Genomic DNA, 18,531 nt, shown 5'->3' with positions numbered 1-18,531 from the left:
AGATTTTTAAGGTGATTTCTAATGTTTTACTTGTCAGCAGGATTCACAACTAAATGTTCTCTTATTTGAGTTCAATAACTTAATATTAATAAACAAGAGGCTCATGGGCCCCACAATGCTCACCTGAGTCACGTTGACCTGGCTATTCTTCAGAAGTTCCTTGACTTTTGATCCCAAATTATGCCCCCAACTAACCCTTTCAAGTTATGATTTTACCAAACTTGATTCCACACTACATGGGAATGCTTCTGTGGCGGTCAGCCAGTTTCTATTGCCAGTGGCCAGATAGCTTTGTTGGTAGAGTGCCTGACTGGAGAATCAGGGGGCCCGGGTTCAAATCCCGGCATTATTCTCCCTTCCGGTTACATTTGGTGCCGTAGACCAGCCCCTGGAAATGACAGGTGAAAATGCCTGCCAGGGGATTAAGATCCTGGGTTGATGTCTTGAAGTGTAAAGACATTTAAGGAGGGAGGAATGTAGTGATCAGTTGGGGTCGGTCTGGGCCGTGCACTTTTTCCCTCCCTGTTACATTATAAACTACTTGAGATTATTAATGCTATAAACATCTAAAGACTTTTCACTATCACCCCCACAAATTTGTCTCAATCAAGACCTATGATCCGAAAACTACCACATTTGCAGGATCACTTCTGAAAAATTTAAATATAAGCAGTGATTGGGGATGCAGCCTTTCTGGAAAAGTTGATTTTGTCTTTGCCAATAGAATCATCACAGCCATATTAGTATATGCATTGCTCCAAAAGGTAATGGCTTCTCCAAGACCACTAGTTGAGAAAACTTTCTCTAAGTACAGTGACAGAGTTTGTAGACAAACATCAATGACAGACAGACAACTGATGATATTAATAGACAACGAGTGGCAGTGGAAGCTCACATTGGACTTTGACCAGCTGAGCAAAAAAAAAATTTAAAAAAAACAACAAAGACTATGATAAAGTGTAAAAGAATGCTTTAATTTTAAGTACATTTTAAAAATTGCAATACTTGTAACAATGTTTAATAAAAGTAAATCATGATGAACATTGTCAAATACAAAGCATTGTAAAATTCCAAAGCAATTTACATTAAAAATAATGAGTTTTGTCAATATATGATATTAAAATGAAATATTTGTAACCACATTAGGGTATCAACAAAGGTACAGGATGGAAGTCTGTGGTAGACACGCCAATAAATGAAAGTTACACGTAACAACAAATATTGACTACATTGTATAATGTAGATTTATTATTAATAAAAAATTTGTAGAATTGATCATCTAGTGAACACATTTCAGAGGATAATATAAAGCAGCCAAGAACACGAAGATGACATGCATAAATAAAAAAATTAAAAATGTCTGCTTTACAAATGGTCATGCTAGGTTTGAAGTAACAAAAAGTTGATCAATAATTCAATATGTAGAGCATTTCAGCTGCATTTAATCCTCTCTCATCAGTAACAAATGACATCTTTTCAAACACAACATCTTACATATTCAGTACTGTAAACACTGAAAAGTACATGTATACAACAAAAATGTACGGGATACAATATTTTTATCACAATTCTCATCCGATCACAATTACACGTGTATGTAATAAGCACTGCTACGTCATGTACATTTATATCACCTATTATGCAAGATTATTGCTGATCAAAGACAATCTCAGTGAAACAAAAACATAATGGGTATAACTGTAAGCAGAAGGAGATCAAGACAAGAGTATTGACACAAATCGGGATACAGTTTAAAATAAGTGAACTAAGCATACCATGAAATTAACTCTTGGAAAAACAAATTATAAATATCTACTGGACAGAGAAAAAGAACAAAAACTTTATCCTGTTTCATACATACATTACCTACTGGTATACATATCTGACATGAAAATTCTTTTTTAAAAGTGACATCCATTCTATCTGTAAAGCTGATCACAACTCTAATCTTGTGATATATATAAATAAACCACGTCGTACAGTTTTATTGTAGTTACGTGTATATAACTAAGTAATATGGCACATGACATTTAAATAAATATTTTACTTTTTAGTGTAGCATATTGTTCAATGAAAACTAAGGAAAACAACTGATAACGTAACATAGGATTTGTTTAGTTATTGTTTATGTTAGTTTATTTTGGCATCCATCACTTCTGAATGACATTTCACTCGATCAGGAGATGTATTTGAAGGACTCCATCAGGAGATGTCATTGAAGGACTCAATCAGGAGATGTCATTGAAGAAATCAATCAGGAAATGTCATGGAAGGACTCAATCAGGAGATGTCATGGAAGGACTCGATCAGGAGATGTCATTGAAGGACTCGCTGCTCTGCACTCGGTGGTAATTAGGTAATTTGGCAGGGGAACCACTGAATGGCTGTACACAACAGTGGAGTCTTCTACAGTAGGCTGCGATTCGAGATTTCAGAGATCTGTAAAAACACCAAAGCTCAAGTTATCTCCCTTTAACCAGCAATTCTAAAACTTCAGAGAGTGATATTAATTAATGTTGAGGTTTTCATAGTTCAAAACAAAAATCGTTCCCTTTATGAAAGCAGAGTATTCTCTTGGATGCCTTATTATCCTGGAGTGCAGGTACCTGTTGTTGAGTTCTTTAGAGATCTGTTCCAAAGATTTCCCACGAGTTTCTGGGACACAAACAAAGATGAAGATGACAGAAGCACCACACACAGCACTAAACATCACAAATGTCCACGACACACCAATCTTTTCTACAGAAAGAAGAATAAATACTGCAAGTATATGACATGTTCACTGAGAGAAAGCACTGTCAGACAAGGAATCGATTACACACAGAAGTACACACAGATAACCTACCAATGATGTCAAGAAATGTCAGCGATACAATCAGATTGGTTCCCCAGTTAAGCACTGTGGCAAGAGAAATGGCCCGTCCTCGTACTGAAGCTGGGAAGATTTCACTCAAAATCAGCCAAGACACTGGAAAATTTCAAGTACCATTGTGAATACTGAATATATATGTAACAAAGTCAAACAGCTAAACAAGCACAGCAAATTTAAAATGTTTTTAAATCTACAGTTATAATACATTCATAATAGCATGATTCAGTTACATTGTAAGCTTAGGTTTACTACATGATTCAGTTACATTGTAAGCTTAGGTTTACTACATGATTCAGTTACATTATAAGCTTAGGTTTACTACAGATTCAGTTACATTATAAGCTTAGGTTTACTAAAGATTCAGTTACATTATAAGCTTAGGTTTACTACATGATTCAGTTACATTATAAGCTTAGGTTTACTACATGATTCAGTTACATTATAAGCTTAGGTTTACTACATGATTCAGTTACATTATAAGCTTAGGTTTACTACATGATTCAGTTACATTATAAGCTTAGGTTTACTACATGATTCAGTTACATTAAAAGCTTAGGTTTATTACATGATTCAGTTACATTATAAGCTTAGGTTTACTACATGATTCAGTTACATTATAAGCTTAGGTTTACTACAGATTGTAAAAACATATATTTACACATTCATATACTGTATAGACAAACATAAGCACTTAATGTATCCAGTGTTTGTGCATACGAATTGAAATTTCATTCTAATAAGTCTTCTGTTTAAAATACAGTCAAACCTCATTATCTGAAACTTGATGGGACTGAGAAAAAAAATGTTTAGATATCTTAGGATTTCAGATATCAAGGGTAAAATACTTACAGAATAAGTGGTTGGGACTTCTGAATCACTTTGACATATCCATTGTATTCGAGATATTGGTGTTTGAGATATCGAAGTTTATCTGTACCTCCATAGACTTACAACTGTATATAAATAACAGTGACACGTGTATTACCTGGACCAAAACTAAATCCAAAAGCAGCCACATAAAGCATCAGAGACGTGAAGGCCGCGATTTTCCCCAGAGTCGATCCGTGGATATGTACATGGGGTTCTTCTGTTGTCGTAATCGTGTAATTGTCCATTATGTAAGCCATCCATTCTAATTCTGATAATGTATATGATTCATTCATGTCGAACATTTGTGGTGTTGTAGTGTAAGGCATGGTTAAGTTAAAATTGGCATTGGTTAAAGCTTCAGAACATCGAACACTTTCCTGGCATGGATTAGAACCGTAAACATGGTCGTTTAGATGGGAGATGATTCCCAGGAGAAGAAGAGACACGCCCATCAGTGAGGCACCAGTCAGAAGGAACCGCCTCCGGCCCCACTTATCAACACAGCATATGGTTATCACAGTCATCACCACCTGTGGAGGAAATACTACGGTCAGCTCAGAGGGTTTTTTTGTGTACATGCTATTATTTGTGACCATCTCATCATAACACGTGTTATCATTTGTGACCTCATCATAACACATGATATCATTTGTGACCTCATCATTACATGTGCTATCATTTGTGACCTCATCATTACATGTGCTATTATTTGTGACCTCATCATTACATGTGCTATCATTTGTGACCTCATCATTACATGTGCTATCTTTTGTCCTTGGGCGTGGTTCAGAGCACTGTATGACGCACATGAAACAATAATTTTATAATTATCCAGGGATTTTTTTAAGGATCTATTAGGGGCTGAAATAAGGCCCCATCCCAATGCTAAAAAGCAGGTACTTTCCTCAATTTTTGCTTTAAATTTCCCAAACAATGAAAACAAATCAAAGCAAGGTAGTCTTATTGTTCATAAATCATCAAAGCCCACAGAGTACAATTTTTGCTTCAAAATTGTTAAGTAAACCCAACATTTTTGGCCTCTGCTTACTTCAATGAGGTAAGCTTTGACCAAAATGTAAGTCAGGAGTCCAATTTTTCCTGAATGCACAGGTTTGGTTTTCTCCCTTCTACTTTTATCCAATGAATATTTTCCCAATTTCCTGCAAATGTCACTATTTTTCCCAACAGGAAAGGCCCAGGCCCTTGAAACCAAGACCTTCAAAAACCTGATATCAATCCAAAATATTTAGCCAATAACAAATCAATATTATTTTGATAATTATCAATCTGAAATATTTAGTCATCAGAATATCAACATGGCTATAGAGATTGCCACTTACATTTTTCACGTTTTCAGTACTGACCTTGACACATCCCAGTCCTACTGTGGCTAAGGTCGCTGCAGAGTCAGACTCAAACCCAATTCCTTCAAATAAGGTGGGGGCATAGTATAAAACATTGGGCTGTCCTGTGCACTGCAAAATTTGAAAAAAATATTTTGCATTCATATGTACTTACTTTGTGTAATGTGTATATTACCAAAATCAAAATGATTCTAACAAAATTATCAACTTGACTTTTCTTTTACTTCTTTGCACAATGTTAAAACAAGAACTTCTTGGGCCACATAGTTCACCTGAGGCCTATCATGGTGCAAACAAACTGACCTCACAAAATATGGTGATGCTTTCAAATCAATTTGACAACTAACCTTGTGGTTCTTGTGAAGAAATTTCTAAAATAATTTTTCTACATATTCTTAAGCAACCTTTAAACAAGAGATGTTTGTAAAACACATATGCCCCCCATGGTGCAAAATTGAAAAGGGTTATACACACACATCATTTAATTGAGAGTAGTATCATCAATTCAAAATATTGAGCAGACAATATCTTCCTATGTCAAGAGTGGATTGACCATGTGACCTAAAAATCAATAGGGGTCATCAACTCCTAAAGATGTACCAGTGTACCAAGTTTGATGTCTGTCAAGCAAAGGGTTTTTAAGATATTGAGCGGACAGTATATTCCTATGTCCAGTTCGACCCTTGACCTTTGACTATGTGACCTCAAAATCAACAGGTGTCATCTTCTCCCGATGATGTACCAGTGTACCAAGTTTGATGTCTGTCAAGCAAAGGGTTCTCAAGATATTGAACAGACAGTGTATTCCTATGTCCAGTTTGACCCTTGACCATTGACCATGTGACCTCAAATTCAATAGGGGTCATCTTCTCCTGAAGATGTACCAGTGTACCAAGTTTGATGTCCGTCAAGCAAGGGTTCTCAAGATATTGAGTATATTCCAATGTCCAGTTTAACCCTTGACCATGTGACCTCAAAATCAATAAGGGTCATCTTCTTCTAAAGATATATGTCTGTCAAGCAAAGGATTATTGAGACATTGAGTGGTCAATATATTCCTATGTCCAGTTTGACCCTTGACCTTTGACCATGTGACCTCAAAATCAATAGGGGTCATCTACTCCTAAAGATGTACCAGTGTACCAAGTTTGATGTCTGTCAAGCAAAGGGTTCTCAAGATATTGAGCGGACAGTATATTCCTATGTCCAGAGTAGCTTGACCTTTATCCTTTTGACCTGAAAAACAATAGAGGTCCTCTTCTTTTCATAACCAACCCACATGTGAAATATCATTATGATTAAGTGAATGGTTCTCAAGATATTGAGCGGACAACATGTGGTCTACCGACCAACCGACCGACCGACAGGTGCAAACCAATATGCCCCTCTTCTTTGAAGGGGGGCATAATAAAATCCTATTGTAGCCCCAATATGACTTCAGGTGTCAATGTTTAAATAAAATCCTATTGTAGCCCCAATATGACTCCAGGTGTCAATGTTTAAATAAAATCCTATTGTAGCCCCAATATGACTTCAGGTGTCAATGTTTAAATAAAATCCTATTGTAGCCCCAATATGACTTCAGGTGTCAATGTTTAAATAAAATCCTATTGTAGCCCCAATATGACTTCAGGTGTCAATGTTTAAATAAAATCCTATTGTAGCCCCAATATGACTCCAGGTGTCAATGTTTAAATAAAATCCTATTGTAGCCCCAATATGACTTCAGGTGTCAATATTTAAATAAAATCCTATTGTAGCCCCAATATGACTTCAGGTGTCAATGTTTAAATAAAATCCTATTGTAGCCCCAATATGACTCCAGGTGTCAATGTTTAAGCAAACTTGAATCTTCTCTATACAAAGAAACTTTGTTGTAATTTTTGGCTTTTCTGGTTCAGTGGTTCCCGAGGAGAAACTTTTTACACATCCTCCCCTATTTCTGAATAATTAACCATTGGAAGGTAAATCACCTTTACCCAAGGACCCAAGGATACTTTGTGCCAACTCGGGTTGACCACTGTGGGTTTTTTTGAGAAGTCAAAAATATGAGAAATTCACTGACACCAGAGAAACAGACAATGAACAAAAGTTAGATCAAGAAAGCTCACTTGAGTTTTAATCTCAGGTGAGCTAAAAAGCAATAAGCTGAGCAGTTTATATAAGTTATACTATATCCCCTTCAGTACCTGTTGAAAGAATACCAGCCCTGCTCCAATAAACATTCGACCTGCCATGTTGTCGCTGGAGCTGAAGAGGTCTAAACATGTGTGTTCCTGCCATTAAAAGGTTTCAGACATGAGCTACCTATCGCCTGGTAAACATTTGTTGGTCTCGAATTTCAAATACTGATAATGAATGTATATGGGCAATCATGAATTACCAGATATCTAAATCATTCGTATTTTCAATTTCAATTGTAAGTTGGTGCAAAATCCTTACAAGATACATAATGCTGATGTAGCTCATATACAAATTAAATTTTAACAACAAGATTAAATCAGAAACTTTTACAGGTAAATCTAACAGTACATCGTGTATTGATCAGTACAGGTGTGATAAAAATCTTTCACCATTGTAGTATACCTTTTCCGTGCTTATGGAGGATTTTATCTTTTCTAGTTCTCGGTGTGCTTGTATCTTCTTTCTATCTCTCAGTTTTAATAACACATCTTCAGCCTGTCAAAAACAACAAATATTCATCTAAAAAAAAATAATACAGGAATGAATTGTAATAATTCACAGTAAGTTCTTTCTACATTAAATTTACTGTCAATGATGATCACAAACTTGTCAAAAGAAAATTACATGGATATTAAAAACCCTTTTACTTATAAAATTATCTTTCATTTCAGAAAATTTCTTTCTGCTCTTAATAATGCAGTTTATGACAGTCTTGCCTCTGCATCTCTGCCCATCAGAACGAGGTATCGGGGACTTTTAGGGAGGAAGAACATTCCCACACCTTGTATTGCTGCAGGAATGGCCGACAGACTAAACATGTATCGCCTTCATAAATAGAAAGATATTTTATAACTTGTACAGATTCAATAAACATAAATTTTGAAAGACATTTTCACTTGTAATTTCAAAAAGTTTGCAATATCAGTTAGGGACATGTATCCCATTATGACCTTGACCTTGGATGTGACCTTAAATTCCAGTGTTGCTGAACTTTCAGTTATGCATATTTTCTTAGAGTACCACAAAGGTGTAACTTCAAGCAGATGGACAAGTAGGCGCTATACTAAATTACTGTAAGTGGTTTTAATTTCGTGGTGCTAAAAGTTTGTGGTTTTTCATATTGGTCTAATTGCGGTGGTTCTATTTTCGCGGAATTCAAATTTTATTTTGATTACTGGTAACTGTTCAAAACATATTGTGTCACACTTGCAAAATGATTGCGGTTGTTTTAATTTCGCGGAAAAATCCCCGACCGCGAACATAACGAAATTAAAACCACTACAATAATTTCCCCATTTACAGTATTACCCCTTATATCCAACATGCAGGCAACACACAATACCATGCAGCATTTTGCTTAAATGAGTATACTGACTCATAAATTCCTCGAAGTATTTTACATGTTTATTTGATATATATAGAAATAAAAGAAATATTAAGAGCAAAGAAGAACAAGACTTTTTGCTGAACTTACCATCCTTCTGGGACATCAATAAATAAATAATTGACTAGATACGCCATTAGAAGACCAAGAGTGATCCCAAGTTCATTCAGAGACACCAGCTGGCCTCGCCTTTTCTGAAAGCAGATAAAATGTTCATATAAAGCATTTCTTTTACAAGTACATCACGCGAGGTTGACTTTACTAGATATCTGTACAATTAACACACTGCAGTAGATCATATAAATTTCATGAGATTTAACTTCCTCCAGAATCTTGCCTTGCCTAATTTAACAAGTTTTTATGAGCAAGAAATTGTTTTTGTTTGAACAATATTTATTCAATTTGATGAGATTAGGCAGCAGGCTTAGTCTATATGAGCCCTGTCCTTAATGATCGAACAGGATATGTACATGTATAAAATTGTACAACATATGTACATGTAATTAATTTAGGGTTTACATGTATATAAGAAAAAAGATTGACAACTGTATAACATTTGCACATTGTACAATTCAGAGTATTATACGAGTAAATATATAGTATTGGTACCGGTTATATACATCCTTAATATAGTATGAATTTAATAATAATACATTTGAAGATTACTTAAATCTTTTGGCAAGTGCAATAAATTTATGCAAAAATTCAAAAAGTTTTTTATTGGTGTCAAAATCAATATCAGGATTTCCAAATAATAAAAAAATTTGTGGATATGTGTGTATCAGTGTAAGATATCATTGCTTTTATATTTTGACAAAGTTCATGTCTATAATTATTATAAGCAAGAAATTGTCAATCATTATGTATGTACACAAAATTATTCATGACACCCCAACATTTATGTTAAGACAAGCTCACAAATTAACAAAAGAGAGGTGGGAGCAAAAGTTTGGTGTCTGTGAATCTGCTACTCTTTTGGGGAAACACTGTACCAAGTTTGATGTCTGTCAAGCAAAGGATTTTCAAAATATTGAGCAGACTATGCACTCGTAGTTTGACACTTGATCTTGTGACCTTTAAAAAATCAACAGGGGTCATCTAATCCTTCAGTAGAACAAGTATACAAGTTTGATGTCTGTCAAGCACAACATTCTCAACATACATACATAGCAAACAATGTTTTACCATGTCCAGTTTGACCTTTTACCTTTCTTTGACCTTCTGACCTGAAAATCAATAGGGGTCATCTACTTTTTTAAGGGAACCAGAGAAAATCAAGTTTGATGTCTGATAAGCAAAATGTTTTCAAGATATTGAGCAGACAATATCTTAATTACTCTGTCCAGAGTAGTATGACCCCTGACCTTTGACTTTGTAGTCACCTACTCTTTAGGAGAAACCAGTATAACAAGGTTGACATCTGTCAAGCAAACAGTTTTGATTTGGTCTCCTGACTAACCAACTAACAGGTGCAAACCAATATGCCCCCTTCTTTTCAATGGAAGGAGAGGGGGCATTAAAAAAAAGAAATCAATAAAATTAAAATTTTCCAATAGCCTTTTTTTGTGGAGGGGGAAGGGACAGGTAACCTACAACATATTATCAATGAAATCACAGAAGATCATTATTAAGATCTCAATTACAGGAGGGACCATGATACACTATCAATGAAATCACAGAAGATCATCATTATTAAGATCTCACTTACAGGAGGGGCTATTTCTGAGATATAGATACACTATCAATGAAATCACAGAAGATCATTATTAAGATCTCACTTACAGGAGGGGCTATTTCTGAGATGTAGATACACTCTCCTGTTGCCGACAAGGAAACTGCGAAGCCTAGCAGAAGACGACCAATGATCTGTTTATAAAATATAGAACAATGCATTACTATCTCTCTAGCAGAAGACGGACCAAGGATCCGTTTACAAAATATAGAACAATGCATTACTGTCTCTCTGCTCCAAAGTCTATTGAAAAATCGCACAAAAGCTTTGTTTTGTTTTTTTTTTGGCATATAAAGTTCTGAAGTATGGTTCATCTGAAAGAGAACGGAATAAAATAACCCTGCTTTATCACATGTTTACTCTTTCATCTAGTGGATATCATCTATTGTGTAAATTTTAATTATTACACTATGTTTTCTTATGTCATTTGTGACGTCACAAACAAATGTCAATTTTACATAGTTTGTTTACAAAATGTCAGGTAAAATTTCCAATGATACAGTCACATAAATGAATAACCAGAGGAGGGGAGTTCACATGTGATATAAAGAATCTCCCTTGATTTGTGGTTTAACATGATTTATATCCAACTCGTATGTTTTCTATCCCTTCGCCAAGGCTCGGGGATAGAAAACACACAACTCATTGAATATAAATCATATCAAACTACAAACCGTGGGAGATCCTATATAACTGTAATTTCATTGAAAAATCAAATATGTTTTTTTATTCCAATATCAGTAGCAACAGAGTCAAAGATGGAGACCAACACCCTGAGGTTTAATTGTGGAAGATTCTCGCGACTGGATACCATGTGGTATTCAATAGGGTCTGGATCCAAAGTATAAACTTAAAGAAATGTCGGGGTATTCAGAAAGAAATAAAACAAATCACCAACACATCATGAGAATGCACAATAAATTTGTTTGGTTGACCGGTTTCAACTTTAGGGTGATTATCATCAGAACCTGTCCTGATGATGACCACTCTAAGGTCGAAACCGGTCAACCAAGTGAACTTATCATGCATTCTCATGATTTTCTTATGACAACCACCCTAAGGTCGAAACCGATCAACCATTGAAATAAACTTATCATGCATTCTCATGACGTGTTGGTGATCAGCTGTTTTCATTCAGTAACATCAAAAAATATTCGAATAAAGGAATACTCATTGTTCACACCCTGCCAAATCACATTTCTTTAATTTATACTATTCCATTTTGTCATAAATTGATTTTGATGTTTAAAACTGCTATGCATTGTTTTGTATTGCTGGTTTTGTGTAGATCTACCAAAACATTGAACCTCTTATGCTGTAATCCCGACATGAACAGCTGTTACTCAGATGGATTAAAACCTCCATTCTCAGCTAAATCCTGCTTACCAATGCAGCGTAGTTAGGTGAAAATCCCAAAACAAGAGCCCCCACCAGAAACACAGCAGTATTGACTATGATGGTCAGTCGTCTGCCAAACTTGTCAATCAAAAATCCTGAATAGTTAAAAATAGAAATGTTGGCCAAAAGTGAGACAAGTCTAGAAAGGTGGAGATCAAATTTGTCATAAAAACAATAGAAATTATATCAATAACAGATTTACTAAAATTATTCGATTAGAATTCATTCATCATCACAAGCATTTACTACAAATACAATGTAAGCAATCATAGGTCATGAAGAATTAATAGTGCTCATTATCTTAGCAAACATCTTGAAATGTTTAATAAAAGAAAATATGGTCTGTTCTGAGTTAACCTCCAATAAGGGATCCTGCTATTGCCCCCATCAGCATGGCACTGATCACCATTTCCTGGAAGGAACAGGAGAGACAAAATTCATCCCTCAGCTGTAGGACTGCTCCTGATATAATACCTGTCCATGAGGGAAAAGTTAGATAAAAGTACAGTAGATATCATAAATATATATTATTACTACAGTAACTTGATCCGAAGAGTCGGATCACATCGAGTTGGCAGGCGTGGATCATCAGATCACACGCAACGTGAAGTGCCTGTCAACAAGACGTGATCCAACTCTTCGGATCAAGTTACTGTAGCAATGGTACATTTTTTTTTATATATTAGTACTTCATGCATTTTTTAAATCCACGTTTATAAGTAAATGTCTTCCAAATCATTAAAAACAAACAATACAGTGATATTATTAGTTTTGTTTGTGACACAGTCAACATTTTCCACAAAAAACGTTGCGTTGATGCATGGTGACGTCATCAGTTTCTGAATCAGAGGATACTGATACAGAATCAGAAAATCACAGTGTGGTGATCCGGAAAACACTCTGTGAAATCCACAGTATCAAAACACGGATTAAGACCAAATGAATAGAAACTTGAGAGGGAGAGAGAAATTAAATGTGATAGCATTGCTTGACCTTGAATCTCTATCATTCTGATCAGTAGTAAACCTTTTCAAGACAAAATGTCAATCAAGCTTAAGAGAAATGTCAATCATATGTCAATTTTTGGTCACATTAATATTTCTGACTAATTCTACATAATCGAAAATGATATGTATGAATGTAATGTATTTAAAATGTATGCAATGAATTCTATTTAAAAATGCATTGACACACCCTACCTATGTCATATCCAAACAACACGCCTCCCAAAGAAGCCATGATGGAGGCGCACACCACATAGATGGAGCCACATGCTGACCTGTGTAGTATCCCATCCTCCTCCACCGGAGCATTACGAAGATGACATTCCTGTAGTTCAATTTTTGTGGACTTTACGGCACTGTCATCCTCAGAATCAGAGTTGACTGGGAATGAAACATTGCTAAGAAGAACTTCTGCAAGAACAAGCAATTACATGTTTAATGATGAGCAACTTGTTTGAGAGCTGTTGCTTGGTTGTAAAGTTTGTTAGCTTTGAGAATACTTTAGCAGGCCCTTGGGAGGTGATACTGAAATGCAATTATTTTTATATTGATCGTATTTCAAGAAATAAATTTCTATTGAGTTTCATTTCAAAACAGATTTTTTTTCATTTGAATTTATGAACAATGGAGAAATTGCATAATACACAGAACACCACAAAATTCACCGCACATTAGTCTCCAAAAGGTTTAGAATCATTGCATTTATACCATGTGACTGAAAATGTGGAGCATTATGCTCTTGACCATGGCCAAGTCTATAACCTTTGACCTTTATATATGAGACATCACTTTGGTCTCTCAATGTCTTTATGTTAAATACTAGTAGTTCAATGTTACATCAGACAAACGGACCAACACATCAAATAACAAGGTGCTCCATCTGATTTCCTGATCTTATGAACATAATGTCCCATACTTTACTCAAATAGATGAATTACTATAGTGAGTGCTCAAGCTCACAACTTTATCTCAGGTTAGATGGCAGCTGATGCCTTCACCTTCCCTATATGGCGACGTGGAGCATTTTCTTCTCTCTTTTTTTATTTGAACTTCCTGGCTTAAATATACTTTGTTCATTCAAAAAAGAATTTTAATAAAAATGTGATTATCTTATTTGTTACAAGCTGCTCTTTAATAAACGCATGTTTAAATTTCACTGTCAAAATATTAGCAAAGGCAGCTGATACAGTAAAACCAATCACCACTTAAAAAGCTGACCATGGGAGTTTTCAAAACCGTCCATTTAATATCGTGTATACCTGCGACACGTCTGCACTCAAATCTCCCCAACCAAATTTGTATCACTTTAGTATTACTCCTCAAGTTTCTTTTCACAATTCAATTTATAAGTAATAATCAACATAAAAATAGATATCTGTACCTGAATCACTAGAAAATTCAAGTTCATTATCAGAATCCACTAAATCAGGAAAATTAATCCTCGTCTCACACATCGTGGTGAAGAAAAAGCATGTCCCTCTTTAAGTACAGTTCTTGTATAAATGTCAAATATTTCCTAACCACATCTCAAAAGTCTGCTTGAAATTCATCTGATGTAATTAAATTTTGGCTGCTTTTCAGGGGTCACTTAAGTGTGCAAAATGTCAGGTTGAACAAGGAAAACTACTTGTGATGTGTTGCCCTTCAAAGATGTAGCACATTTCTCCTATCATTTCACTTCATACTTCAATGACCACAGTCGAAGTCAAGATCTTTATCCAACCGTGAATATCAAAATACAGGGTATATATATCTACAAATTGCTTCAGGACTCTAAGTGGATACAATCGGAGACAAACATACATGGGACTCCAACAATATTAGCAGACAAATCTTGTTGTCTTTCTTTCAATTAATGTCAGTTGTGGCCAATTTGCAAAAAAAGGTGAAGTGATTTAGAATGACAAGATTTGACTTTCATATCCAGATGCCTAAGTACATTTCACATGAAATAAACATAAATTTAATAAATTTATTTCTTCTTGTCAATTTTTTACACAAAACTGTCACAGGTGCAGTCAGCTATGATGAACATGCAAACGGCCACGTTCACAAACTAAAACATGCAGAAAAAGAAGCTTTGATGTGGCAGCATCAGCACTCTGAAACAGTATACCTGCATGTGGGTCACCTTCATTTTACTTCATAGGAATATTTTCAAAAAAGAAAAAAAAAACTTGCTTCTTTTAGAATCTATTAGTGACCATGTTTAATTCAATTTTAACCAGATCCTCATTTATGCCCTTTATAAACTCTTTCTTTGCATACCTTAAATATCTAGAAGTTTTTGTATAATATTGTTTTATAGTCATATTAGGAAGCAGAACAAGATCTTTTTGTATGATTAAAAATTTAAAATTATAGTAAAAAAACATTTATCTTTTTTTTTACAGTGACTCAATTTGCACAATTTTGCATGATAATTCATTTCTTTCCTCAGAAAATAAATTCTCATCTTAAGAATTAAAAACCAAAGAAAATGTCTTACCATTCCCATACCAATCACCATAACATTTTTAAGATCATGGAAAGTTTAATTCCCCCATGAAAAACCCAAGTAATGAAATTCTGATAATTAAGATACATGTAATTTGAATTTTCCTGCATGAGGTTTGTATACACATCAATTTTTGAATTTCCTGAATGAATTCTCGGCAAATGAGTTTCCTAATTACCAGGAGGAATATGTTTTAATGAAATTTTAACACAGAATAAAGATATCAATATGAATGCACTATACAGTGCATTATATAAATATCTTTAATCTGTGTTAAAATTTCATTAAAACATATTTCCACTGGTAATTACATTGTAGGTTTTGATTTTCTCATTGATATAAACAGCACAGTGTTAGTCAATGCTGTACAATAGAATGATGTTATAACAAATCTCTGGTAAAGTTAAAATGGCTTCTTCATCATATTCCAGTGGCGGATCCAGAATTTTTTTTTTAAAAGAGAGAGAGAGAGAGAGAGGGGGGGGGGGGGTGGGCACATGTAAAAGTCTTGCAAATATTAGCCAAAATACTCTGCCATTTTGGGTGCCAAATCTGGAGTTTTACTCACATTATTTCTGATTTCAATATGTTCTATGGCTCATGGTTTCAAAGTTTTAAATCTTACATATATATATTGATAATATATTATATATGATTATATATGCCAGCAACGTGTTGTAAATTTGTGGTGAAAGTCCCCCCCCCCCCCCCCCCCCCTCTAAATCTGTTACTACAGTATAGTGACTGTATTGGCCAGGTTTATACTCTTGCTTCAAATTGATTTCCATCTTAAAGAAAATCAACTTGTGTTTACATTAGCAGATGCCAGGTTTCTGGTAATCAATCTTTACACTACATTAATTAGAGAATAAATCTAACCTCACAAACATCGACTAATAGAAAGAATTAGCATGCATGTACAGCACTATAGGTGTACAAAGAAACGTAAATGAGAATTATGTCTATGGTGTACAGTACGCAAGTATGTGAATTAAAGGAGTTTTTCTAATTACATGACCAGTTTATTATTCATTTTGACATTACCATATATTATGTTGCTATGAACAGCTAAACAACTGACGTAATGATATTTATTACCGATTAGTATGCATAATGCACCTGGGAACACCATTTAGTCTTTTGAAGTAAAAGAATTATGTTTACTGTGTTGGTAGTAAATTGCATTAAATTCTTCTGCTTTGTTCAAACACATTAGAGACTGGGATCTTTGTCACACCTTGATACAAGCTAATTTGGAAGTAGCCAAAGCTGACCTTTTTCATTAAATTGACTCATCTCAAGTCCTAATTATTAATTTCATTGAGAAATTCAAAAGTTATTTATTACGGGCTTTTTTCTCTTCAGAAATAAATAGAATTCATCCTACCACATTCTACTATCAATTTTTTGGGGGGTATAAATATTGAATTATCATCATGATAGAAAATAAAATCATTAATAATTTACATCGTTTTCATTTCAAGTTTTCGTATACTAGTCGAATTCACTTACTTGGGTTTCTCATCCAAAATATGACAAAATGCAAATTCAATACATGTATTGAACTATGGGTAAAAAGTACTAACTCTGCTACAAAACTACAGGAATTCATCAGAGTACACCACAGGTAATTATATCACCTGGGTTTGAATTAACAATTAATGAATAGTAAATTAGCATCCAAGCTATATGATTGCCTGTGGTGTACACTGGGCCTTAACTTTCCCACTTTCTGAGGTAAGAATATAATATAGAGATCGTGTTTCTTTACCAGTAAGTTTAAAACGTAATGCTGCAAATTTAAAATCAATCCTTTTTGTGGTATGAACATAATAACAAATGATTATTTAGTAAGGTAGATGCTGTATGTTCTTGAATATACTATTTATACATTTCTTCTACTCAAACCATGGAACTTTATAAGTACTGAAAGTACTGAGTGATTCTACTGTAATATACGAGTTTCACAGTATACACGTGATTAAAGGTCAAGTACAGGGTTAGGGTTACAAAAGTAAAGAGAATAAAGTTTACAGCTCGTTATAAAAACCATTTCAAAAGTTTACTGCTGTGTTTCTCTTTACTAGAAATCCTGATAAATACCCGGTACACAAAATACCAATTCAATATAAATACATAGTTAAGTCGTTCCACTTGAGATTAATTAAGTCTATTTTTATCACTTCGTACATTTTAGATCAGCTCTTTGGACGAATAAGGCATGTCCTAATTCGCTCCACTTTTAACATTGATTGGCAAGCCTAAAGACCAAAAAAACATGTAGTCTGCATTGTAAATACGTTTGTAGATTAGTGTAGTTGTAGTGCTAGATGTATCTATATGCAGTTTTTGTTATTATTCTCTGTTGATATTGGCCACATTATGTAAATCTTTTCATGTGCGATGATCGCTCCAAAGTGTGATGGTCTGCGTCAAAGTGTAATGGTTTGTTAACGTTACGGACACCAAAGTGCGATGGTCACGCCAAAGTCCGATGGTGCGGAGTTCAGTAACGTTTGTGACATCATGCTTAACGTCTTTCAAAATAAAACCGAAGAAATGCAACATGGACGACAGCAACAGCAAGGTATACAAGGTTGAGGATAGTGAGAACGGCAAAGTACATTTGTTGTTGAACTATCTACTTTGCCCAAACATTCTTTCATTCATGATCATTTATTACTTGTGACGTACATATAATAAAATCCTGGAAACATGCTATAATGCAAAACATTCTACACGATTTCGTGTTGGAAAATTTTGTGTTTAATAACACAACTACATGGTAATGAAATAAGTTGATCTTCTTACTTTTTATGCATGGATTTTGCACTAATATTTTGGTAAAACAAAACATGGTTGATTCAGTCTATACCAAAAACACCGTGTCGTTTACAAACCAATGGATTTCGGCGTGTCACACCATCACACTTTGGCGTGTCAGACCATCGCACTTTGGCGCATGAGTGTGGACCATTGCACTTTGGCGTGTCACACCATCGGGGTTTGGCACAGACCATCGGGATTTGGCGTGACCATCGCACTTTGGAGTCCCATCGCACTTTGGAGTCTTACATATCTTACATATATATATATATATATATATATATATATATATATATAAATATATAATTATATATATATATAATTATTATTGCCACATTATGTAATTCTTTTCGTTTGTCCTGAAGAAGGGACGGGTCGTCCCGAAAATTTGACAATCTGG

The 18,531-nt window shown here is 34.7% G+C and overlaps 1 protein-coding gene across 6 annotated transcripts in view; it reads right to left on the bottom strand.

Moving 5' to 3' along the window:
- Positions 1-953: 953 nt before the first annotated feature.
- Positions 954-18,531, bottom strand: part of LOC125669522 (solute carrier family 2, facilitated glucose transporter member 12-like) — a 25,059-nt gene continuing 7,481 nt past the window's right edge. For 5 of the 6 annotated variants that reach the window (XM_048904074.2, XM_056163786.1, XM_048904073.2 and 2 more), the window contains exons 3-15: positions 13,004-13,219; positions 12,162-12,278; positions 11,793-11,899; positions 10,457-10,540; positions 8,765-8,868; positions 8,007-8,115; positions 7,693-7,785; positions 7,296-7,382; positions 5,107-5,217; positions 3,858-4,272; positions 2,846-2,968; positions 2,607-2,739; positions 954-2,439 (exon numbers count right to left, since the gene is read on the bottom strand). In XM_048904074.2, the coding sequence (XP_048760031.1) occupies positions 2,307-2,439; positions 2,607-2,739; positions 2,846-2,968; positions 3,858-4,272; positions 5,107-5,217; positions 7,296-7,382; positions 7,693-7,785; positions 8,007-8,115; positions 8,765-8,868; positions 10,457-10,540; positions 11,793-11,899; positions 12,162-12,278; positions 13,004-13,219 (1,832 nt within the window). In that variant the 3' untranslated portion in view covers positions 954-2,306. Of the gene's footprint in view, positions 2,440-2,606; positions 2,740-2,845; positions 2,969-3,857; positions 4,273-5,106; positions 5,218-7,295; positions 7,383-7,692; positions 7,786-8,006; positions 8,116-8,764; positions 8,869-10,456; positions 10,541-11,792; positions 11,900-12,161; positions 12,279-13,003; positions 13,220-14,189; positions 14,980-18,531 lie in introns of those variants that run through there. The other variant, XM_048904072.2, reaches the window with a different exon arrangement.

The sequence above is a fragment of the Ostrea edulis genome, chromosome 4, assembly GCF_947568905.1.
Source record: "Ostrea edulis chromosome 4, xbOstEdul1.1, whole genome shotgun sequence".
NCBI lineage: Eukaryota > Metazoa > Mollusca > Bivalvia > Ostreida > Ostreidae > Ostrea > Ostrea edulis.
Note: the sequence above shows the minus strand (reverse complement) of the source record. Positions and strands in the feature narration are given on the sequence as shown.